The sequence below is a fragment of the Salvelinus fontinalis genome, chromosome 3 (assembly GCF_029448725.1).
Source record: "Salvelinus fontinalis isolate EN_2023a chromosome 3, ASM2944872v1, whole genome shotgun sequence".
Lineage (NCBI taxonomy): Eukaryota > Metazoa > Chordata > Actinopteri > Salmoniformes > Salmonidae > Salvelinus > Salvelinus fontinalis.
The window spans coordinates 10,381,286-10,407,675 of record NC_074667.1 but is presented as its reverse complement, the minus strand read 5'-3'; the positions used below and the strand labels follow the sequence as shown (position 1 = coordinate 10,407,675).

Genomic DNA, 26,390 nt, shown 5'->3' with positions numbered 1-26,390 from the left:
GTGTCTGTACGCAACAACAAATGTGTACGTAATATGTGTGTGTGTGTGTGATATGACTCTAAGCGCGCATGTGTGTGTTGTGTGTGTGCACGCACAGGGACACTGGCCACAGCAGTTGTTATAGACGAGAGGTAGGCTGGGGTTGGATTACAGATGTAGAGACCATAATGAGGCTGCCTTTTACATTCACTCTGATATGACATCCTCTCCTTTACATTCACTCTGATATAACATCCTCTCCTTTACATTCACTCTGATAATAACATCCTCTCCTTTACATTCACTCGGATAATAACATCCTCTCCTTTACATTCACTCGGATATAACACCCTCTCCTTTACATTCACTCTGATATGACACCCTCTCCTTTACATTCACTCTGATATGACATCCTCTCCTTTACATTCACTCTGATATGACATCCTCTCCTTTACATTCACTCTGATATAACACCCTCTCCTTTACATTCACTCGGATATAACACCCTCTCCTTTACATTCACTCTGATATGACACCCTCTCCTTTACATTCACTCTGATATAACACCCTCTCCTTTACATTCACTCTGATATAACACCCTCTCCTTTACATTCACTCTGATATGACACCCTCTCCTTTACATTCACTCTGATATGACATCCTCTCCTTTACATTCACTCTGATATAACATCCTCTCCTTTACATTCAGTCGGATATAACACCCTCTCCTTTACATTCACTCGGATATAACACCCTCTCCTTTACATTCACTCTGATATGACATCCTCTCCTTTACATTCACTCGGATATAACACCCTCTCCTTTACATTCACTCTGATATGACACCCTCTCCTTTACATTCACTCTGATATGACACCCTCTCCTTTACATTCACTCTGATATAACATCCTCTCCTTTACATTCACTCTGATATGACATCCTCTCCTTTACATTCACTCTGATATAACATCCTCTCCTTTACATTCACTCTGATATGACATCCTCTCCTTTACATTCACTCTGATATGACATCCTCTCCTTTACATTCACTCTGATATGACACCCTCTCCTTTACATTCACTCTGATATGACACCCTCTCCTTTACATTCACTCTGATATGACATCCTCTCCTTTACATTCACTCTGATATGACATCCTCTCCTTTACATTCAGTCTGATATGACATCCTCTCCTTTACATTCAGTCTGATATGACATCCTCTCCTTTACATTCAGTCTGATATGACATCCTCTCCTTTACATTCAGTCTGATATGTCATCCTCTCCTTTACATTCACTCTGATATGACATCCTCTCCTTTACATTCAGTCTGATATGACATCCTCTCCTTTACATTCACTCTGATATGACATCCTCTCCTTTACATTCAGTCTGATATGACACCCTCTCCTTTACATTCACTCTGATATGACATCCTCTCCTTTACATTCAGTCTGATATGACACCCTCTCCTTTACATTCACTCTGATATGACATCCTCTTCTTTACATTCACTCTGATATGACATCCTCTCCTTTACATTCAGTCTGATATGACACCCTCTCCTTTACATTCACTCTGATATGACATCCTCTCCTTTACATTCAGTCTGATATGACACCATCTCCTTTACATTCACTCTGATATGACATCCTCTCCTTTACATTCAGTCTGATATGACACCCTCTCCTTTACATTCACTCGGATATGACATCCTCTCCTTTACATTCAGTCTGATATGACACCCTCTCCTTTACATTCAGTCTGATATGACATCCTCTCCTTTACATTCAGTCTGATATGACACCCTCTCCTTTACATTCAGTCTGATATGACACCCTCTCCTTTACATTCAGTCTGATATGACATCCTCTCCTTTACATTCAGTCTGATATGACATCCTCTCCTTTACATTCAGTCTGATATAACATCCTCTCCTTTACATTCAGTCTGATATGACATCCTCTCCTTTACATTCAGTCTGATATGAAATCCTCTCCTTTACATTCACTCTGATATGACATCCTCTCCTTTACATTCAGTCTGATATGACATCCTCTCCTTTACATTCAGTCTGATATGACACCCTCTCCTTTACATTCAGTCTGATATGACACCCTCTCCTTTACATTCAGTCTGATATGACATCCTCTCCTTTACATTCAGTCTGATATGACATCCTCTCCTTTACATTCAGTCTGATATGACACCCTCTCCTTTACATTCACTCTGATATGACATCCTCTCCTTTACATTCACTCTGATATGACATCCTCTCCTTTACATTCACTCTGATATGACATCCTCTCCTTTACATTCAGTCTGATATGACATCCTCTCCTTTACATTCAGTCTGATATGACATCCTCTCCTTTACATTCAGTCTGATATGACATCCTCTCCTTTACATTCAGTCTGATATGACATCCTCTCCTTTACATTCACTCTGATATGACATCCTCTCCTTTACATTCACTCTGATATGACACCCTCTCCTTTACATTCACTCTGATATGACATCCTCTCCTTTACATTCACTCTGATATGACATCCTCTCCTTTACATTCAGTCTGATAATAACATCCTATCCTTTACATTCATAACAGCCTCTCCTTTACATTCACTCTGATAATAACATCCTCTCCTTTACATTCACTCTGATATGACATCCTCTCCTTCACATTCACTCTGATAATAACATCCTCTCCTTTACATTCACTCTGATATAACATCCTCTCCTTCACATTCACTCTGATAATAACATCCTCTCCTTTACATTCAGTCTGATATGACATCCTCTCCTTTACATTCACTCTGATATGACATCCTCTCCTTTACATTCACTCTGATATGACATCCTCTCCTTTACATTCACTCTGATATGACATCCTCTCCTTTACATTCACTCTGATATGACATCCTCTCCTTTACATTCAGTCTGATATAACATCCTCTCCTTTACATTCACTCTGATATGACATCCTCTCCTTTACATTCAGTCTGATATGACATCCTCTCCTTTACATTCACTCTGATATGACATCCTCTCCTTTACATTCAGTCTGATATGACATCCTCTCCTTTACATTCACTCTGATATAACATCCTCTCCTTCACATTCACTCTGATAATAACATCATCTCCTTTACATTCAGTCTGATATGACATCCTCTCCTTTACATTCACTCTGATATGACATCCTCTCCTTTACATTCACTCTGATATGACATCCTCTCCTTTACATTCACTCTGATATGACATCCTCTCCTTTACATTCACTCTGATATGACATCCTCTCCTTTACATTCAGTCTGATATAACATCCTCTCTTTTACATTCACTCTGATATGACATCCTCTCCTTTACATTCAGTCTGATATGACATCCTCTCCTTTACATTCACTCTGATATGACATCCTCTCCTTTACATTCAGTCTGATATGACATCCTCTCCTTTACATTCACTCTGATATAACATCCTCTCCTTCACATGCACTCTGATAATAACAACCTCTCCTTTACATTCAGTCTGATATGACATCCTCTCCTTTACATTCACTCTGATATGACATCCTCTCCTTTACATTCACTCTGATATGACATCCTCTCCTTTACATTCACTCTGATATGACATCCTCTCCTTTACATTCACTCTGATATGACATCCTCTCCTTTACATTCAGTCTGATAATAACATCCTCTCCTTTACATTCACTCTGATATGACATCCTCTCCTTTACATTCAGTCTGATATGACATCCTCTCCTTTACATTCACTCTGATATGACATCCTCTCCTTTACATTCAGTCTGATATGACATCCTCTCCTTTACATTCAGTCTGATATAACATCCTCTCCTTTACATTCACCCTGATATGACATCCTATCCTTTACATTCACTCTGATATGACATCCTCTCCTTTACATTCAGTCTGATATGACATCCTCTCCTTTACATTCACTCTGATATGACATCCTCTCCTTTACATTCACTCTGATATGACATCCTCTCCTTTACATTCACTCTGATAATAACATCCTCTCCTTTACATTCAGTCTGATAATAACATCCTATCCTTTACATTCATAACATCCTCTCCTTTACATTCACTCTGATAATAACATCCTCTCCTTTACATTCACTCTGATATGACATCCTCTCCTTCACATTCACTCTGATAATAACATCCTCTCCTTTACATTCACTCTGATATAACATCCTCTCCTTCACATTCACTCTGATAATAACATCCTCTCCTTTACATTCATTCTGATATGACATCCTCTCCTTTACATTCATAACATCCTCTCCTTCACATTCACTCTGATAATAACATCCTCTCCTTTACATTCACTCTGATATAACATCCTCTCCTTCACATTCACTCTGATAATAACATCCTCTCCTTTACATTCATTCTGATATGACATCCTCTACTTTACATTCATAACATCCTCTCCTTTACATTCAGTCTGATAATATCATCCTCTCCTTTACATTCAGTCTGATAATATCATCCTCTCCTTTACATTCAGTCTGATAATAACATCCTCTCCTTTACATTCAGTCTGATAATAACATCCTCTCCTTTACTTTTCACATCTGCAGGACTTTCACTAACATTGTCTGGCCATGGAAGTGGATCTCTCACACACACCATGATAAATGACCAGACAGGTTGATACCCATCTACTCACTCTTACAACATTAAGAGAGAGTGGACTATTCTAAGACCAAGACTGACAACTCCTCACACACACACCCACACACACCCTTCATCCTAACATATTATTATGCTAACATAGCAGTAGAACTATTATTCTGTAGAGAAACGAGTTTGTGAATTGGGAGAGAGGGAGAGAGAGAAGGCCAGAGTATAAATGAAATGGGCTCTTCAATTAGCAGAGCTGCACTTGGCAGACACTGAGGGGGTCATAAGGCCCCTATTATGGAATTACTTTATCATACTGAAGGCCTCAGTGCAACACACACACACACACACACACACACACACACACACACACACACACACACACACACACACACACACACACACACACACACACACACACACACACACACACACACACACGCACACACGGTCTTTACTCACGTTGTCATTGCTGCCTTTGTTGTCCTCGTATTTCGTCTCTATGTGAATGGAGAACTTGGGCAAGAAAGAACACTGCGAAACAAAAACAGATGAGACGTATCAGGTGAGACATTTGAAAATGGTGGGAAAACAACGTCTGTCACCTGAAACTGGTGTTTAGTTGTATAATTGTTTGTGTGTCATCGAGACATTTAGTCTCTAGACTTCTTGTACCAGTATCCCCACCAACTGATGTGTTTGGTGCTTTGTTCAGAAAGGGGAGATGAATGAATGGGAGTGTGCTCTGTATGCATGTCCATGTGCTCGTGTCTGTGTCCGAGTGTGATCTGTGTGTGTCTGCGTCGCGCGTGTGTGTGCGCGCGTGCGTGCATGTACCCCTCCTATGACTCACACACAGCCTTTTATCAAGCCCGAAACTCTGTCACTGTCAAAGCCATGTCTCCCCCTCATCCCCCTTTCCCTCCTCACCCCTCCTCCTCTCCTCAATCCGCTCCTGCTGCTCCTCTCTATATAAAGCCATATGACTCACGGTGGTGGCATTTATCACTTTCGGAGAATTTCAAAATGCCACAGCTCAAATGCTTTAGAAGTTTCAGACAGTCTGTTACAGGGGGCACCCACCGGCAGGTTTCCAAGACCGTCATCAATCTTGAACCCTTTGACATAAAACACTGCTACAGTAATGTTTTGATAACGACGTTGAGACTGATGTTGGTTGTAAAGAGTTCTTGGAAACACTTGCTGTGAACTACCAGTGTATAAAGCATTATTTGTATTTGTATATATTATGGATCCCCAAGGCAGCAGCCACTCTTCCTGGGGTCCGGCAAAATGAAGGCAGTTATACAATTTAAAGAAAACATTACAAACACGTTCATTACAGAATTCACAACACACTAAGTGTGTGCCCCCCGGCCCATACTCCACTACCACATATCTACAACACAAAGTCCATGTGTACGTGTGTGTATAGTGCGTATGTTATCATGTGTGTGTGTATGCATGTTTCTGTTGATTCACAGTTCCCCCTGTTCCATAAGGTTTGTTGTATCCGTTTTTTAAATCTGATTCTACTGCTTGCATCGGTTATTATGATGCCTTCTAACACATTATAAGACTTGCTATAAGCATCATTAACAGCTAATAGTTGTATAGAGTCATGAATAAACACAACAGCAAACCCACCCACACAAATAGAGGATACCTAAACCTCAAAAAGATATGGACAGGTGAAAATACGTTACTTAAAGATGAACTAGGCAGAAATCGCTCCACCATTTCCTGGCTGCTAAAATTCCAATAGTTAGCCTAATTTCAGTTTATGTGACAAAACAAGCACCGCTACTTAGACTTGCTTTCAATGAGAATGACAGATCTATAACTCACATTTCTATGTGAATTTGGTCGGGTCGCCCAAAAAGTGACACACTGTAGCTTTAAAAGCATTTAATACCAAGTCAAAAGTATTTAAGAAAGCTCCGGAGAAAAGTATTTAAGAAAGCTCTGGCTATGGCAGCAAAGCAAAGCAAATGGACATCACTTGACACCTCAAAGGCAGTTGAATCCTTAGGGCAGTAAAAATGTATGACGCTTCTCGTGAGCGAAACAAGGGAATGGATATGTCTTTATCTCTGGAGAGTGCATGCCTAGCTACAGACATACACCGCCATGAAGAGAGCTGCAATTCAGAAGACGCACACGGAAATGCACAAGCGCGCACACACACTGACGCTAACCTGTTGCTATGGAGAGCCATACTAATGTCTCCATAGGGGGAAGCTTCATTCTAACAAAGCCACTTACATTTTCTATAAATCCAAAAATGACACAATACATTTGCAAAAAGAAAACAACACAACCCAAGCCTTCTATATACACATATCCCAAAACACTGACTCCTTACGTAACGTCTAACTAAAACAACCAGTGAAGCAGAAGAAAATGGTTAGAGAGAGATGTGACGTTCTTTCCTGGTCCTTCCATGTGGCTGCATTAAATGCATCCTGACACCCTGTACATTATTGAACTGCGGTGGCTCTCATCACAACTCTGTGATCAATAAAAGGAAGAGATACTTACGGTGTACTCTACAGGGGCAGGCCCAGAGGGACGCGTGGGAGCCGAGGGGAGAAAACACACCACAGTTAGGGCTTCAATAACGCAACAACACAGAAGAAACAGAAACCGGTTACGATGGGATACAAACGTGAAGGAGCACAACATGACACAAGAAACAACACAGCTCACACATCCAGAATGCCGCTGAACATTTCCCATTGACTTTTGAAGAAACATTTCTGGGAACTGATGCTGACTGAACTGATAGTCTTACATAACCAGACAGAAATGTTGCCAGAATGTTCTCGGAACGTTTTTTTTTGGTTAGCTGTGTGCACTATAGCATAACGTGACTCAGCTCGCCTGGCTATGCTATGAGCTGTGTCACAGTAACCAGATTAGGTTGAGGTTAGCCTGGTACTTCTCCGCTAGGGTTACGGTCGATACGTGGTCAGAGCTCATTTCTGACCGCACACAACCGTCTGTGGTGCCTGGTATGAATGGATCCAGGTTCTACAATAACACATCGGTGTGTGTGTGTGTGTGTGTGTGTGTGTGTGTGTGTGTGTGTGTGTGTGTGTGTGTGTGTGTGTGTGTGTGTGTGTCTGTGTGTGCTCACCTGTTATGGTATAGGGGTAGTAGTTCCAGGCCTTCTCTGTTACGTAGAAGATGTTGGGCACCACTGCTCGAGCCCAGCTGGGCAATTTACTGTAAAAAGAGAGAGGGTGAGAGAGAAGAGACAGAGAGAGAGACAGAGAGAGAGAGAGCGAGAGAAAAAGAAAGAGATGGAGAGAGAGAGATACATCATGTCTGAGTAATTGGTCTGATTAATAATTTCTAAAGCTTGAGTCGTTTTTCTCCCTCCCTCCCTCCCTCCCTCCCTCCCTCCCTCCCTCCCTCCTTTCTTTCTCAAGGTGAGTGGGCATGTTTAAAAGCCCTATCCATTGAAGGCGGTATAAAAATAAACTTGAAAATGAAACAAAGAAGATTGAAAAAGATAAGAGAGAGCAGCACTTAAAAGAGCCATCTATAGCCTCGCAACACGACCTCAGTGGGTTTGTGGTTTTGATTACAACGCCATGGTTTTGTTGGAGAGGTTGAGAGCTCTTCTACACACAGGTGCAACGAAACAGAAGCACACTAGCCGTGGCAGAGAAAGCTGAAGGGACATTTACTCAAAGGCTCTAGTGAGTGTAACAGTGCATATAAAGGTGTGTGTGTCTGCAGTGTAGCATAGAGATTGGTGTGTGTGCGCGCGTGCATGTAAGCCTTTAATTTCTGATAAAAGTCTAGATATTCAATTTTCTTTGATCACACATTGATAAAGAAGTTAGCTACATGACTGTGAACACATGGTGACAGCTGATATAAAAATAAACCGATACGCCAAAGAAACATTGTGATAATGTTGACAGGCCAAGTTTTGACAACCTATCCCCCAAAAGCAAATGACAGACACTCCTCCATCTGCTCAATGTCTCTCATTCTTCTTTTAAACAATCCTTCATGCTCGTCAACACATTGGTACGCATTGACACACTGTGGCGCGCATTGACACACTGTGGCGCGCATTGACACACTGTGGCGCGCATTGACACACTGTGGCGCGCATTGACACACTGTGGCGCGCATTGACACACTGTGGCGCGCATTGACACACTGTGGCGCGCATTGACACACTGTGGCGCGTATTGACACACTGTGGCGCGCATTGACACACTGTGGCGCGCATTGACACACTGTGGCGCGCATTGACACACTGTGGCGCGCATTGACACACTGTGGCGCGCATTGACACACTGTGGCACGCATTGACACACTGTGGCACGCATTGACACACTGTGGCACGCATTGATACACTGTGGTACGCATTGACATACTGTGGTACGCATTGACACACTGTGGCACGCATTGATACACTGTGGTGCGCATTGGCACACTATGGCACTTCACACTGCACCCGCCAAGCTCTGTAGGCGGTGGTAAGGTTTCTCCATCCCACACTTTTCACACCTCACAAATTCCCACAGTAATAACAGACTCTGGCAGAGAAACCAGTCATCTGCGCTACAGTTCTGAAAGTGTGGACTAGTATGTGTGTGTGTGTGTGTGTGTTTGTGTGTGGTGTTTGCGTGTCCGCAAAGTAGCCCCACTTTATTCCATCACAAAATAAACCATCCGAGTCGATGTGTAATGAAGACCATTGAAATAATGAATTCCTAATGAATGTTTAAGTTACATTTACATTACATTTAAGTCATTTAGCAGACGCTCTTATCCAGAGCGACTTACAAATTGGTGCATTCACCTTATGATATCCAGTGGAACAACCACTTTACAATAGTGCATCTAAATCTTTTAGGGGGGGGGGGGGTTAGAAGGATTACTTTATCCTATCCTAGGTATTCCTTAAAGAGGTGGGGTTTCAGGTGTCTCCGGAAGGTGGTGATTGACTCCGCTGACCTGGCGTCGTGAGGGAGTTTGTTCCACCATTGGGGTGCCAGAGCAGCGAACAGTTTTGACTGGGCTGAGCGGGAACTGTACTTCCTCAGAGGTAGGGAGGCGAGCAGGCCAGAGGTGGATGAACGCAGTGCCCTTGTTTGGGTGTAGGGCCTGATCAGAGCCTGAAGGTACGGAGGTACCGTTCCCCTCACAGCTCCGTAGGCAAGCACCATGGTCTTGTAGCGGATGCGAGCTTCAACTGGAAGCCAGTGGAGAGAGCGGAGGAGCGGGGTGACGTGAGAGAACTTGGGAAAGTTGAACACCAGACGGGCTGCGGCGTTCTGGATGAGTTGTAGGGGTTTAATGGCACAGGCAGGGAGCCCAGCCAACAGCGAGTTGCAGTAATCCAGACGGGAGATGACAAGTGCCTGGATTAGGACCTGCGCCGCTTCCTGCGTGAGGCAGGGTCGTACTCTGCGAATGTTGTAGAGCATGAACCTACAGGAACGGGTCACCGCCTTGATGTTAGTTGAGAACGACAGGGTGTTGTCCAGGATCACGCCAAGGTTCTTAGCACTCTGGGAGGAGGACACAATGGAGTTGTCAACCGTGATGGCGAGATCATGGAACGGGCAGTCCTTCCCCGGGAGGAAGAGCAGCTCCGTCTTGCCGAGGTTCAGCTTGAGGTGGTGATCCGTCATCCACACTGATATGTCTGCCAGACATGCAGAGATGCGATTCACCACCTGGTTATCAGAGGGGGGAAAGGAGAAGATTAATTGTGTGTCGTCTGCATAGCAATGATAGGAGAGACCATGTGAGGATATGACAGAGCCAAGTGACTTGGTGTATAGCGAGAATAGGAGAGGGCCTAGAACAGAGCCCTGGGGTACACCAGTGGTGAGAGCACGTGGTGCGGAGACAGATTCTCGCCACGCCACCTGGTAGGAGCGACCTGTCAGGTAGGACGCAATCCAAGCGTGGGCCGCGCCGGAGATGCCCAGCTCGGAGAGGGTGGAGAGGAGGATCTGATGGTTCACAGTATCAAAGGTCTAGAAGGATGAGAGCAGAGGAGAGAGAGTTAGCTTTAGCAGTGCGGAGCGCCTCCGTGACACAGAGAAGAGCAGTCTCAGTTGAATGACTAGTCTTGAAACCTGACTGATTTGGATCAAGAAGGTCATTCTGAGAGAGATAGCAGGAGAGCTGGCCAAGGACGGCACGTTCAAGAGTTTTGGAGAGAAAAGAAAGAAGGGATACTGGTCTGTAGTTGTTGACATCGGAGGGATCGAGTGTAGGTTTTTTCAGAAGGGGTGCAACTCTCGCTCTCTTGAAGACGGAAGGGACGTAGCCAGCGGTCAAGGATGAGTTGATGAGCGAGGTGAGGTAAGGGAGAAGGACTCCGGAAATGGTCTGGAGAAGAGAGGAGGGGATAGGGTCAAGCGGGCAGGTTGTTGGGCGGCCGGCCGTCACAAGACGCGAGATTTCATCTGGAGAGAGAGGGGAGAAAGAGGTCAAAGCACAGGGTAGGGCAGTGTGAGCAGAACCAGCGGTGTCGTTTGACTTAGCAAACGAGGATCGGATGTCGTCGACCTTCTTTTCAAAATGGTTGACGAAGTCATCAGCAGAGAGGGAGGAGGGGGGAGGAGGGGGAGGAGGATTCAGGAGGGAGGAGAAGGTGGCAAAGAGCTTCCTAGGGTTAGAGGCAGATGCTTGGAATTTAGAGTGGTAGAAATTGGCTTTAGCAGCAGAGACAGAAGAGGAGAATGTAGAGAGGAGGGAGTGAAAGGATGCCAGGTCCGCAGGGAGGCGAGTTTTCCTCCATTTCCGCTCGGCTGCCCGGAGCCCTGTTCTGTGAGCTCGCAATGAGTCGTCGAGCCACGGAGCAGGAGGGGAGGACCGAGCCGGCCTGGAGGATAGGGGACATAGAGAGTCAAAGGATGCAGAAAGGGAGGAGAGGAGGGTTGAGGAGGCAGAATCAGGAGATAGGTTGGAGAAGGTTTGAGCAGAGGGAAGAGATGATAGGATGGAAGAGGAGAGAGTAGCGGGGGAGAGAGAGCGAAGGTTGGGACGGCGCGATACCATCCGAGTAGGGGCAGTGTGGGAAGTGTTGGATGAGAGCGAGAGGGAAAAAGATACAAGGTAGTGGTCGGAGACTTGGAGGGGAGTTGCAATGAGATTAGTGGAAGAACAGCATCTAGTAAAGATGAGGTCAAGCGTATTGCCTGCCTTGTGAGTAGGGGGGGAAGGTGAGAGGGTGAGGTCAAAAGAGGAGAGGAGTGGAAAGAAGGAGGCAGAGAGGAATGAGTCAAAGGTAGACGTGGGGAGGTTAAAGTCACCCAGAACTGTGAGAGGTGAGCCATCCTCAGGAAAGGAACTTCTTGAAACTTTTTGAAAGTTCAGAGGTTATTCAAGCTATTCATGCCAGAACAGCACTAGAACAATAATCTAGCGAATCAGAAAGGTGATTGAGTGCTGGGGACCATGACACAATGCTCACTGGCTTCAATTTCCTGCTTGCTTTGGAATATTAGGGCCAATGTATTTTTTATTAAATAAATCATATTTGTCCTGTTCTGTTGTGACGCACGATACATAACTGGCCCTAAACTAAATGTCTTCTATTCCATTTGCAACGTTATTCTCATCTTAAATTATTTTCATGACATTTATATTTTCATGACAGAAAGGCCTTGGTTTACACGGAAGGTTGAGAAGAGCTGGCGGATTCACTGTGTCTCGGAGTAGTCTCCCTCTCTCTTTCTTTCCTCCTCTCTCTCCCTCCTTACATAAGGCAGACACCAGGTTCACTAAACCTGAGATGGATGTTTATGGAGAGGTTGTACTTGTAGTAGTCAGCTGGACACACACACACACACACACACACACACACACACACACACACACACACACACACACACACACACACATGGCTGAGAGGCACCCATCTGCTGTGAAGAACTAGAGCAGCGGGAGTGTGTTTAAGAGGTGGTAGGGGCTTAGGTGACTGTAGCCGTGGTTGCACAACGAGTGGCGAGTTAACATATGCACACAAACACACACACTCTCAAAAACACACAGTGTCCCTGCTGTTGCTCAACCTCACTACATAATTCCCTCATCGTCATACTGTGTCCTCTGATGAACTGTGTCCACATCTTCTCTTACAATAATGAATGGTGACATTTTCCCTAATGGGAGTTGGGTAGTGACATTTGTTATTATATAGCCAGTCCTTATTCAAACAAAACATCATGTATGCCATGACAGATTCAAGTGGGACAGAGTGTGATAAGACCTGATCCAAGATGTGTTGTTTTGAAGAGCCTGCAGCAGGTTTTTTTGATAATGTTAAAATATGTCTCCTTCTGGATATGCCTGTCTCTCTTTCCCTCTTTTGCTCTCTCTCTCTCTCTCTCTCTCTCTCTCTCTCTCTCTCTCTCTCTCTCTCTCTCTCTCTCTCTCTCTCTCTCTCTCTCTCTCTCTCTCTCTCTCTCTCTCTCTCTCTCTCTCTCTCTCTCTCTCTCTCTCTCTCTCTCTCTCTCTCTCTCTCTCTCTCTCTCTCTCTCTCTCTCTCTCTCTCTCTCTCTCTCTCTCTCTCTCTCTCTCTCTCCTTCCCATTCACTCTCTCCTCTGTGTCCCTCTGTTCCCTTACTGTTCCCCTGTTCTCTCTCCGTCTCTCTCTCTCAAGGATTAGCGGTACGGCAGGGCAGACCCTGCTGACTCAGCACCTTTAGGTCCCGGGCATCCCGATCGCTGACGCAGGCATTTGTGATGAAATCTAGCTATCTCTGTCCCTCTCTCTCTAGATATTGCCGACTTGGGAAGTTTCTGTCCTTGGATGCTCAGCGATGCGCTGGGAGAGGTCACACACACACACGGCTGAGAGCCAAGACGTGAGGGGGTGGAGTATTGTGTGTTGCACAGCTGTGAGGGCGAAGTAACTCGGGGCAACATGACAGCAGCAGTCTGCCATGCGAAGCGTCGAGTGTGTGAGGAACAACACTTTGCCTGCGTTCAAAAAGGCACCCTATTCCCTATATAGTGCACTAAACCTATAAATAATGTCCACTTGTAAAAGTGGAAGAGTTAAAGCTACAATCTGGGATTTTATACTCAGTAAAACAGCAGCCCCGCATCTTGTTTTAGTGTACAACCATTGGACAGATCCCAGATTGTACCTTTAACATGGGTGGATGATGGTCACTCACTCACCTGTTGAGGTAGACACGTTTCTCGGTGAACTGGCCCTGACCGTGGGCGGGGTCCTCAAACGGTTCATTCTGGACCACCTCCACCCCCTCACCGCGGTCACTCTGCTCATGGCTGTGCTTGCTGATCATATATAGCTGGCCAATCCTGTACTGGAGAGAACAGAGGGAGACAAGACCGCAGGATGTTCAGGGGACGATCGCAACATGAACACGTTCCGTTTAAAACAAAATAATCGAATACAGCTGATCAGTCCTGTAACGGAGGAAACAGAGAGGTGGACCCGCCCATGACTGTAGCATGAACCCAAACATTAACAAGCACAGGCGTGAACAGGAAGAACACATATGACCTCATATATAGCTCCTTCAGAAAGCATTCACATCCCTTTACTTTTTCCACATTTTGTTGTGTTGTAAAGTGGGATTAACATTGATTTAATTGTCATTTTTTTGGGTCAACGATCTACACAAAATACTGTGTAATAAAAATAATAAAAATAAATATAAACTGATATATTTTGATTCGATAAGTATTCAACCCCGAGTCAATACATATGAGAATCCCCTTTGACAGCAATACAGTTGTTTCTTTTAGAGTAAGTCTGCGAGAGTTTTGTAAACCTGGATTGTACAATATTTGCCCATTATTCTTTAAAAAAAAATGTATTAAAGTCAAGCCATATATTTTTAAGGCCATTTAAGTCAAAACTGTAACTTGGCCACTCAAGAACATTCAATGTCGTCTTGGTAAGCAACTCCAGTGTATATTTGGCCTTGCGTTTTAGGTTATTGTCGTGCTGAAAAGTGGATTTGTCTGAAGGAAACAGAGAGGGGGACCAGACCAGAGATGGGTGAGCTTATGCCAGCAGCAGAAGCAAAGAGTTCAAACGACAACCACACAGCAATGCAAAAGTGAAACACACAGATATAATAATCTCTTATGACACGTAAACGTCAAATAAATGACAGTTATTTTGTATGCGCTTCATCTGTCACAAATGCTTTATTAAACAGTTGAGTTTGAGGTAGATTTAATTTCACCCTTCAGGATGTCACCACCAACATTTTGAAGTCATTGTTTTCCTGGGCTCTTGCCCTTTCCTTTGAAGACTACTAGAAAGAAAGACCACCAGTGAAGTGCATCTGAGACTTCCTGACCAATCTATTGAGGCTTTAATAATTCAAGGTTAATCCACAAAGACTGTCTTTTGATCAGAGTTAAGCTGCTGTCCCAGAGCTAGAGACAAAGGATGGAAAGAGAGAGGTGGGAGGAGGAATGTAGAGAGAGAGAGAGGGTGAGATAGAAAGGACAGCCAGAGAGAGCGAGAGGGAGGGTGTGGCTGGGAAAGGAGTGGAAAGATACAGAGGAAAAGAGAGGGGGCAGAGAGAGGTTGGGAGAAGAGGGAATGCATTAGAAAGACAGAGGGGGAAGATAAAGAGGGAGAGAGGATTGAGAAAAAGAGAGCCGGCAGAGAGAGAGAAGATGAATGAAGAACCAGGATAGGCAGAGAGAGGATGAATGTAGAACCAGGATAGGCAGAGAGAGAGAGAGAGAGAGAGAGAGAGAGAGAGAGAGAGAGAGAGAGAGAGAGAGAGAGAGAGAGAGAGAGAGAGAGAGAGAGAGAGAGAGAGAGAGAGAGAGAGAGAGAGAGAGAGAGAGAGAGAGAGAGAGAGAGAGAGAGAGAGGCAGAGAGAGGGGATCAATGTAGAACCAGGATAGGCAGAGAGAGAGGATGATAAATGGGAAAGAGAGATAAGAGAACATTATTCAGGAGAGCAAGGAAAAAGCGAGGGTGAAGCTGGAGAGCGGTAGCACGAGAAAAAGAGGGGGAGAGGTAGAGGACACACTGCGATGATACTGAACGACGCTAATCCTCTTATCCATGGCCAGCTGAGAACAAGTGAAGCCCTCTACTCATCCCCTGCTGAGTCACTCCTCTACTGCATCCCTCTCTCCACTCATTCTCCACACATGACCTGACGGGCTGCTGCAAAATAAAGCTTTGGAGAAGAGGAGGAGGGGGGAAGAGGGGGAAATGGAAGAGGAGGAGAGGGGGGGTGTAGTGGATGAAGGGGGGGAATTGATGTTTCTAACTTTTCCATCAGCCTTGGCACTTAAGATGTTAAGTGACTTCAGAGGAAACTGTGAAGGATTGACCTCATATTGACCCCAAAAGCCCAAAATGGTGTCAAGGATCATCAAGGGTCCTCGAGTGTCACAGTTTTCAGGATACACACTGCCCAATAGCAATAATCTGAAAGTTTCTCACATTGCAGTGTAGAAGCCACTTTGTACAGCTCTTTAAACTACAACCACGTCTCACCCTCCATTCCGTGTCCTCCACAGTCAGCTGGTTTCTCCTTTAACCTTACAAAAAAATGGAAACTGCATTTCTTGAGTGACTCACTCACTGAGTGACTCACTCATTCCTCACCAGCCGGAACCCAAGGTCTCCCAGGGCTATGGAGAGTGGGCTCGTGTCAGAAATGGATGCCTCAGCACAAAAGTGCACCCAGGAACCACCTACAGTAGCACATTTCTGCACATTGCAGCCCGAGACGCAATCAATTATTAAGACCGGTGCGCCCGCGTGGGCGAGACTTGTCACACAGACAGGGCGGACGGGGCGGAGGGAGACACTGCAATGTCATCATCCAGGGCAAGGAGTGTCCCTTTGGGGGGTGGGAAGTGGGGAAGCAGTCCTGGCTGGATGTCTGACAGGAACAGAGAGAATCCTCGGAGAGGATGTCCTTCATCTGAATGAGTCGAATGACACATCCCTGCATCACACGGTGACGTCATTTTGAATATTGAAGAGCTCCCCGTGTGTTTAAGATACAGACGTACCGTTGTGGCTTTAGCTCAATCCCCTCTTTCTGCTGATATAAAGTTTGTGCTTATTCCATAACATGGGGCGTGTGAAAGCAGTCTTTTTCTACAAATGAGAAGATCCGTGAACAGAATAACGTGACCAAACATGGGTAAAAAACAAAATCTCTGAGTTCTTATATCTCTCAGATATAGGACAGACACTTCAACATCTTATTCCTTATTATTTATTTTTTGGATTGTCTGTTTTGTACAAATGTGCTATATTCAATGCGCTTCTATGGGCTATAGCAGTAAAGGCTACAGGGGCCTTAAAATTCCAAATCAAATGGGTAAATAATAAATTTTAGGACCATCTTAAAACAATTTCATTTGTAAGCTTAGTATATACTGCAATCTATGGGGCATTAAGTGTGGTCTCTCTCTCTCTCTCACCTGCTCATTGAACATCTCATTCCAAAATCATGGGCATTAATATGGCGTTAGTCCCCCCTTTTCTGCTATAACAGTCTCCACTCTTCTGGGAAGGCTTTCCACTAGATTTTGGAACATTGCTCCGGGGACTTGCTTCCAATCAGCCATAAGAGCATTAGTCAGGTCGGGCACTGATGTTGGGCGATTAGGCCTGGCTCGCACTCGGCGTTCCAATTCATCCCAAAGGTGTCCGATGGGGTTGAGGTCAGGGCTCTGTACAGGCCAGTCAAGTTCATCTACACCGATCTTGACAAACCCTTTCTGTATGCACAGACCATTATTCCTCCTCCAACAAGCTTTACAGTTGGCACTATGCATTGGGCAGGCAGCGTTCTCCTGGCATCCGCCAAACCCAGATTTGTCTGTCTGACTGCCAGATGGTGAAGCGTGATTCATCACTCCAGAGAAGGGGTTTCCACTGCTCCAACCAACACTTGGCATTGTGATCTTAGGCTTGTGTGCGTCTGCTTGGCCATGGAAACCCATTTCATGAAGCGGTTAGAGGGACAACAGAGCCCTGAGAACCAGCCCATCAGTGACCTGATGATCATTAGCAAGTTGGGTACTACCTACACATGTCCAGAGTCCATAAGAGGAGATTACCGTGATTCAACGTGGAATGTGGAATTTTACTGCGGTCAGGACTGCCGGTGTGACGGTAATAAAGGTCACCGCAACAGCCCTTGTGACGACAGAGAGTCACAAAGGGTCTGAAAACGAATTTGTCGTGTTTTGGAAATGACACATCCTCTTCATTCACTTCCTCATAATCTTTGTTGACGAGGGGCAGCAGTTTCTAAATATAGAGAGAGTGAGCATACAGTATCTTGTATTGGTTGAATAAGCCATCGTCCATGTTCTCATTTGAAACAGTGATGAGGGGCAGGGGATCCATGTTGAACCAGAGGAGGCTGGTGGGAGAGATATAGCAGGACAGGCTGGAATGGAATAGATGGAAAGGTGTCAAAAACATAAAACACATGGCTTCCATATGTTTGATCCCGTTCCTGCGATATCTCCGCCCACCAGCCACCACTGGTTTGAATTATTAACTGAGAAAAGCAGTGGTGTTCGCAGGCTGGTTGGAATTGTTTGCAGGACAAACAACGTTTGGCGTTGATCATTTCAATATCATCATTCTGTCGGTCAATAAAAAATGGAGCGCTTTGATAGTCTACGGAATCGGCGTTAAAACATGCTACTTGATCAAACCCACTTCATCTAGGATGCATCCCAAATGGCACCCTATTCCCTATAGTGTACCCTATGGGCCATGGTCACAGGTAGTGCACTATATAGGGAATAGGTTGCCATTTGGAAAGCAGCCCTAGTTTCTTTGGCATCTGTGCAGTCTCAGGAGATGTAAAGAATAAAGATGAATCAAAGCTTCAATAAGCAGAAGAGCCCCAACCAACAACCCCGGCCTGCTTATGCAATTTGCCTGATGACAATGCAACTGAGAACACTGTCCCCATTAGTCTCTGTCACTGAACAACAGCTTTATCAATACGGCTCCAGATTAGAACGCTGCTGCTCGGTCAATACCATGGATTCAAAAACAACCAGCTGGGCAATATCTCTAGGCCTAGACCATACCTCGGTATAGACCGTGTGTTATTAGAGGTCAGGTTATGTTCAGGGTGACCTGACCAGGAAAAACTATGGGATCGGGTTATAGAGTACAGTATGACGCTAGCCTTCGGGCTAAGGGCTAACCAGAAGTGTTCCTGACAATGTGACTTGACCAGGAAAAACTGTCCGGTCGTGTGGCCTATACTACTTCTCAGACAACCACAGTCCGAGTGGACAGAGAAGATATGAATAAACAAAAGCTGCATTAAAGCGGCAACAATCGATGGTGGCTAGTATCAGAATTCCCCTGGTGATGATGTAGGGTCGATGCGGCACTCTTCGCCAAGGAAGCGAAAGGGAGGCGATTTATGGTGAGCCCGGAGGCAGACGGGCTCACCATAAATCGCCTGGGTCGGAGAGAGGGAAATGAGAGGCTGAGGGCGGTAAAAGAGGGAGGGTTGGGTGGAGGAATTCTACCCAGAGATTATTTCCACTCGTTATTCTATTTGGACGCTGCTCATCAAACACACGGGCCTCCAGGTCGAATGCGTCTTCACAAATAGACGTGCTAAAAGCGCCAGCAGCTTGTTTTTAATTGGGTGTGTTAACGGACGCTTGGCCCAGAGCCAAACTCGTCTTCTTGCCCGTTTCTGAACATCTAAACAGTTGTTTTAATTAAAAAAGTAAACACCGACTGATATTCATATTGGGGCTCAAGATGAAAGGGAGATATTGTGCACTAATATGTTTAAACGACACAACAGCTGTAAGGCACACTTGTGATGCATCTAGAATAGCCCACACAAGGCAATAAAGAGTTGGTCGTGTCATTGTTGACATAGCAAATAATGTTGCAAAAGATGGCGTCTTACAGTTGCTGAATACCAATGAATATGTATCTGTCTGTGTGTGTATATTGCTGAAAGTCACGGAAAGCACTGGAAGACTAGCCTAGACTACAAAGTAGGCGATCAGTGAACCTTCTTGCCTCTAATCCAATTATCCAACGCTACCTACACCTCTAGTCTGCGCCCCTCTGGTTCACGCTAACGCTAATAGCTACGCTATAATAGCTACGCTAATTGTGCTGTTCCACCTCGTGAACCAGACATTATTGTCGACCCCCAAGGAGCTCCATAGCAACCATGGGAAGAATCCATTACCGCGACCGCTAGCCCTGGCAGGTAGCAAAAAAATACACGCTCCCAACCAGAGAATAGCTGCGACAAAAGAGAGAGAATGTCAAAATAAATCTCTCCCCTGCCCCAAAGGCAGACAGTTCATATGAATTAGCTCCTTATTCATTTCTGTTTTCCAATTTCTCAAGTTTTCTCATCTCCATTAAGGCTTGAATGGGTCTCTGTCGGCAGAGGGAGAGCAGGTAGAGAGAGTCGGAGAGAGAGAGAGAATATGAGAGTGTAGGAAATTCCAGGTGCAGCGTACATTCTAAAAGGTAGGCATCAGAACCAGTTCAATCCTTGTATTCTCTTTCAGAGTAGTCTAATACTGCCAAGAGATAATCTACAAACAATGTACGGCTCATTTTATTCTCTATGGGCCTCTTAAACCCCCCTCCAATAGACAACAATGAGCACTGCCAACAATTAAACTGATGGATTAGCAAAGCCACAATGGGAGACAACATAAAAGGGGGAGATAGGCTACATGATTAGATCAGATTGCCTGTAATAGCCTACCTCCATTGAAAAAAAGAAGGCATGGTGAGAATATAGCTGGCTCAGTGGAGATAACCCCAGCCTGATAGAGATCTGTTCTCAGCTCCCACTGCAGAGGGAGAGGCAGTGGCAGAGCACACACATCTATACACTCTCACAGGTTGGAACAACACACACAAGCACGCCCCCCCCCCCCCACCAAACACACACCCTCCCCTTCCATACACACAGTATAGATCATGCTGACCACAGAGATCAACACGCCATTGAACCGGCGTGGCGTGCTGCATCAAACACCCATTATTCCCTGTGGAGAATGCCTGGCTAGGATTACACTGATAGTCCCCTTACGACATGCCATACCGTAACCCCCTCCTCCTCCCACCTCCCACCCTCCGCTTCCAGATACTGCTGTCTCAGCTATGGCCCCATCACTCCCTAGCAGCCTCATTCACTCAGATGGGCAATATATTCCATACACTTCCACATTGATGTGCACATTTAATCAATTGTGCAGCGCGCAGGGGGTACTGCTCTCTCAAGATAAGATTATCCCTGTGTGCTTCTGAGTCAATAGGTGCAGGGGGCTCAATTAGTGTGTGTGTGTAAATCAGGGTATCATCAGTGTGATAACATGTCGGTAGGGAGGGTGCTCTGAGCCAGATGAAGGCTTGATTAAGTTTGTGAGGAAGGGAGTGAATGAGAGAGAGAGAAGCACAGCATTTCCCTTTTCTCATGTACTCAACATAGCTGCACTGAGAGTCGTTCTCGATGATGGTTTCTCTGCCCTGCTCCTCTCATCTCAGACACAATGCACACATCCCATGAGCCTCAGCACAGACACAATGACAGGACCAGATTAGGGCCTGAGCCAGCAGCTCATGTAACACTACCACCACTGGGCTGCGAGAGGTAGAGAGAGGGGGGGCTGGATACAGAGGGAGAGAGGAGAGAGAGAATGAGTGAGGAAATACAGAGGAGAGAGAGAGAGATGATAATTGGTCTATGATGAATGCAAACACAGAGAAACCAATATTAATTATTAAAATGGGGTTTTGAATATGGTCTCTGTTTCGGAAGCCAAAGCAGCCATTAGCATACAACATAACGAGGCACTTTTATCCAAAGCCACTCACAGTTAGCATATCCAATGGAACGTAATGGCACACATGAGAATCGAACCCACAACCCTGGTGTCGCAAGAGTACAACCACCCCGAATTAACTTCCTGTGTATACAACCCTCTCAGTCGGCCCCTCCGACTCTGACTGTATAGCTCTTTTTCATGGTCCTTCGAGCCAGATAGGAACAGCAAGCAAACCACCTGAATCACACATCACGGTAGCACCCATGTTTGAAGGGAGCATTTAGCATGTATTACCTGTAGTTCTCTTCATATGTATTTACAGTCTACCCGGCTCTGAAGTCTGCCTCAACAGATGCTTCGCAGAAGGTGGATTGACATCATTATACAGCAGTGTCAATGAACGCTATAATGACTCCACTACCCATAATTCATCACTCTGGCTCAGCGGGCCAATAGTGTCTTTTCCAGACATGCTTCATGATCTTCGACATGGTTATTTATATGGTTTAGCCCACCAGATGGACACGGACACACGGACACACACACGGACACACACACACACACACACACACACACACACACACACACACACACACACACACACACACACACACACACACACACACACACACACTCTCTCACACACACACACACACACACTCTCTGACACCAGTACATCCATTTTGGTCAGGCCTTACCCACAGTCCATGAAATTGACTATAGCTGATACCCCAGGAAGATGGAGGATAGAAGTGGAGTGGGACCAGGCTGTGGCCTTGTCTGGGCTGGAGTGAGACAAACAGGGCCAAACTTGTCTACCTGCTGCCCAGGATCCGGCCCGGGTCTAAGCCCTGCCACTTTCCACACGCTTAATTGGCCTAAATGTGATTAAGTGGCAAGCATCCCAGCTGAGTCGCACGCCCAGAAAACATATCACCACCGTAATCACTATTCATCGTCACAGCGTTGACTATTCGTCATCATACGTGCGCCCAGGGGACGCCGGCGGCTGAGGCCACCCTGAGTCAGTGGAGAGGGGCATTCTGGGATGGATGACTTCCTGTGACGAAGGCCGTGGTCATTCTAATGGGATGATGGAACAGGAGGAAGAGATGGAGGGATATAATTATGTAGTTAAGAGAGAGAGAGGGTAAACCAAAGATTGTACAAACTCCCTCCATCCTCCATCCATCAAACCACCACAGCCTCCACTTAGACATAAACCTATTGCTGCATTAGATAAGCACCCTGTGAAGGGAGATTACTATGTATGTGAATGACAGGAGGGAAGGTGAGGATACATCCAGGCAGCCCATCACGGGATATGTTTCAAATGGCACCCTATTCCCATTATAGTGCACTCCTTTTGACCAGAACCAGGCCCATAGAGATCTGGTCAAAAGTAGTGCACTACGGCCTCCCGGGCGCTAGCTGCTCCACCAGAGTCTCTGGGGTCGCGCCCAAGCTCTGTTGCAGCCGGCCGCGACCGGGAGGTCCGTAGGGCGACGCACAATTGGCCTAGCGTCGTCCGGGTTAGGGAGGGTTTGGCCGGTAGGGATATCCTTGTCTCATCGCGTTCCAGCGACTCCTGTGGCGGGGCGGGCGCAGTGCGCGCTAACCAAGGGGGCCAGGTGCACGGTGTTTCCTCCGACACATTGGTGCGGCTGGCTTCCGGGTTGGAGGCGCGCTGTGGTTAAGAAGTAGTGCGGCTTGGTTGGGTTGTGCTTCGGAGGATGCATGGCTTTCGACCTTTGTCTCTCCCGAGCCCGTACGGGAGTTGTAGCGATGAGACAAGATAGTAATTACTAGCGATTAGATACCACGAAAATTGGGGAGAAAAGGGGGTAAAAAAAATACATTAAAAAAAAGTTTAAAAAAAAAGTAGTACACTACATAGTGAATCGGGGCTATTTGGTACGCAACCTCTACAGATAGGCATCAGAAGCATATTTCTCAGCAGTGACTGCCATGTCGACATTGAGAAGAAGGTCACAGTGAGCGTATATGAATTGCAAATTCACACCCACAGCTGTTGAGGCCGGTGTGTTGGGCGCACAGGAGCAGCGTGAAGAGCAATCTGAAACATGGCGCCGTGCTGCGGGAGAGGCCCTGACATATGCACTCAGTCTATTCTCTTTCTCTTGGATGTGTGTTGAGAGGTGGGGAGAGAGACAGTGTGTGTGTGTGTGTGTGTGTGTATCTGTGTCAGAAAGTGTCTTCCTCTAGTGGTCTTGTTCATTCATTGTTTAACACACACTCCTTCGTTCTGCCTCAGAACACACACGTCCACATGGTACTTGTCACAACAATGTCTAAATCAATACCTCAGTGTGGGTTTACCTCAGTGCTTTGGATTTGAATCAGTCAATTACCCCTAATGCACCTCTCTGACAGGACTGTGTTCAACTTCCACCATTTCTCTCTTTGTACTTTTGTCCTCACATTTATTCACTGTTTATTGATATTACAGAACCATTTCATGAAGAGCAAATGCATACTTTCCATTCCTCTCTTTTGAAACTGTCAGGCCTTGTAAATCTTAAGAGCCCTATTAAAAGAATCTGCCTAATGTCGAAGCTGAATAGACGTCTCAACATCCAATTATGCTTGTGTTCGTGAGCTCACGTCCTCATAAAAGCCTTAACATTGCCCTTTTAAAAAGGGCAGACAGACAGGAAAGGACAGGGGGACACATTTTGTTGTAACACCGTCACGCAAAACTTAATTACACACACCGCTACACAAGTTGACACACCCAGGGAAGGAACGAGAAATAGGAGGAGGGGTGTGAAAATTATTCATAACCTCTCGAAAGATTACAAGATGTGAAAAGAGGGGCCTAAATTTGTGCTGGGTTGAAGTTTAACAACACAGGAGGGGAGTGAGGGAAGCAGGAGAAAGAAGGAGAGCTGAGCCCAGAGCACATTAAAGGAAGAAATAGAACTGGGGATGGAGGGAAACAGGAGAAGTTATGTTTGCTTGGAGAGCAACAGTGGAGGTGGATAGACGGCAATAAAAAAAACATCACTCTTAGCGAGGGAGAAAGGGAGAGAGAGACTTGGGTGGAGGGCCGAAAGGGAAGAGGGAACAAAAATGAAAGCGAGAACAGGGAGAACAAGAGAGAGATGAGGAAAATGAGAGTGAGCGAGAGACAGAGTTCTAGAACGAGAGAGAAAGAGAGACAGAACAAGAGAGTAATGGACTGGGGGAGGGAGCTGGCCCTGGGACTGTAAATCCCCAGAAACATGAGAGAAGGTAAACAAAGCATTAGCCGGCCCTGCTCTCCTCACCTCTCCTCCTCCCATTGTGACATCCAGCCATTACACGCAGCAGGAGGATGGGGCAGTAACTGCACAGTAACACCAACTGCACAGTAACACCACCTGCACAGTAACACCAACTGCACAGTAACACCAACTGCACAGTAACACCAACTGCACAGTAACACCACCTGCACAGTAACACCAACTGCACAGTAACACCAACTGCACAGTAACACCAACTGCACAGTAACACCAACTGCACAGTAACACCAACTGCACAGTAACACCACCTGCACAGTAACATCAACTGCACTGTACCACTAACTGCACTGCAACACTAACTGCACTGTAATACTAACTGCACTGTAATACTAACTGCACTGTAAAACTAACTGCACTGTACCACTAACTGCACTGTACCATTAACTGCACTGTACCACTAACTGCACTGCAACACTAACTGCACTGTAATACTAACTGCACTGTAAATCTAACTGCACTGTAATACTAACTGCACTGTACCACTAACTGCACTGTAACACTAACTGTACTGCAATACTAACTGTACTACTAACTGTACTGTAATACTAACTGATCCACTAACTGTATTGTAAAACTAACTGTACTACTAACTGTACTGTAATACTAACTGCACTGTAACACTAACTGCACTGTACCACTAACTGCACTGTAACACTAACTGCACTGTAATACTAACTGTACTGTACCACTAACTGCACGGTAACACTAACTGCATTGTACCACTAACTGCACTGTAATACTAACTGTACTGTACCACTAACTGCACTGTAACACTAACTGCACTGTAATACTAACTGTACTGTACCACTAACTGCACGGTAACACTAACTGCATTGTACCACTAACTGCACTGTAACACTAACTGCACTGTACCACTAACTGCACTGTACCACTAACTGCACTGTACCACTAACTGCACTATAACACTAACTGTACTGTACCGCTAACTGCACTGTACCACTAACTGCACTGTACCACTAACTGCACTGTAACACTAACTGCACTGTACCACTAACTGCACTGTAACACTAACTGCACTGTAATACTAACTGTACTGTACCACTAACTGCACGGTAACACTAACTGCATTGTACCACTAACTGCACTGTAATACTAACTGTACTGTACCACTAACTGCACTGTAACACTAACTGCACTGTAATACTAACTGTACTGTACCACTAACTGCACGGTAACACTAACTGCATTGTACCACTAACTGCACTGTACCACTAACTGCACTGTACCACTAACTGCACTGTACCACTAACTGCACTATAACACTAACTGTACTGTACCGCTAACTGCACTGTACCACTAACTGCACTGTACCACTAACTGCACTGTACCACCAACTGCACTGTAACACTAACTGCACTGCAATACTAACTGTACTACTAACTGTACTGTAATACTAACTGCACTGTAACACTAACTGTACTGCAATACTAACTGTACTACTAACTGTACTGTACCACTAACTGCACTGTAACACTAACTGTACTGCAATACTAACTGTACTACTAACTGTACTGTAATACTAACTGATCCACTAACTGTATTGTAAAACTAACTGTACTACTAACTGTACTGTAATGCTAACTGCACTGTAACACTAACTGCACTGTAACACTAACTGCA

At 45.4% G+C, this 26,390-nt stretch overlaps 1 protein-coding gene across 1 annotated transcript in view; it reads right to left on the bottom strand.

The window, feature by feature from the left end:
• Positions 1 to 26,390, bottom strand: part of LOC129838337 (cytoplasmic phosphatidylinositol transfer protein 1-like) — a 96,437-nt gene that overhangs the window by 11,912 nt on the left and 58,135 nt on the right. Inside the window, exons 2-5 of the mRNA XM_055905275.1 lie at positions 13,807 to 13,955; positions 7,772 to 7,860; positions 7,174 to 7,181; positions 5,095 to 5,166 (exon numbers count right to left, since the gene is read on the bottom strand). Of these exons, the coding sequence (XP_055761250.1) occupies positions 5,095 to 5,166; positions 7,174 to 7,181; positions 7,772 to 7,860; positions 13,807 to 13,955 (318 nt within the window). The remainder of the gene's footprint in view (positions 1 to 5,094; positions 5,167 to 7,173; positions 7,182 to 7,771; positions 7,861 to 13,806; positions 13,956 to 26,390) is intronic.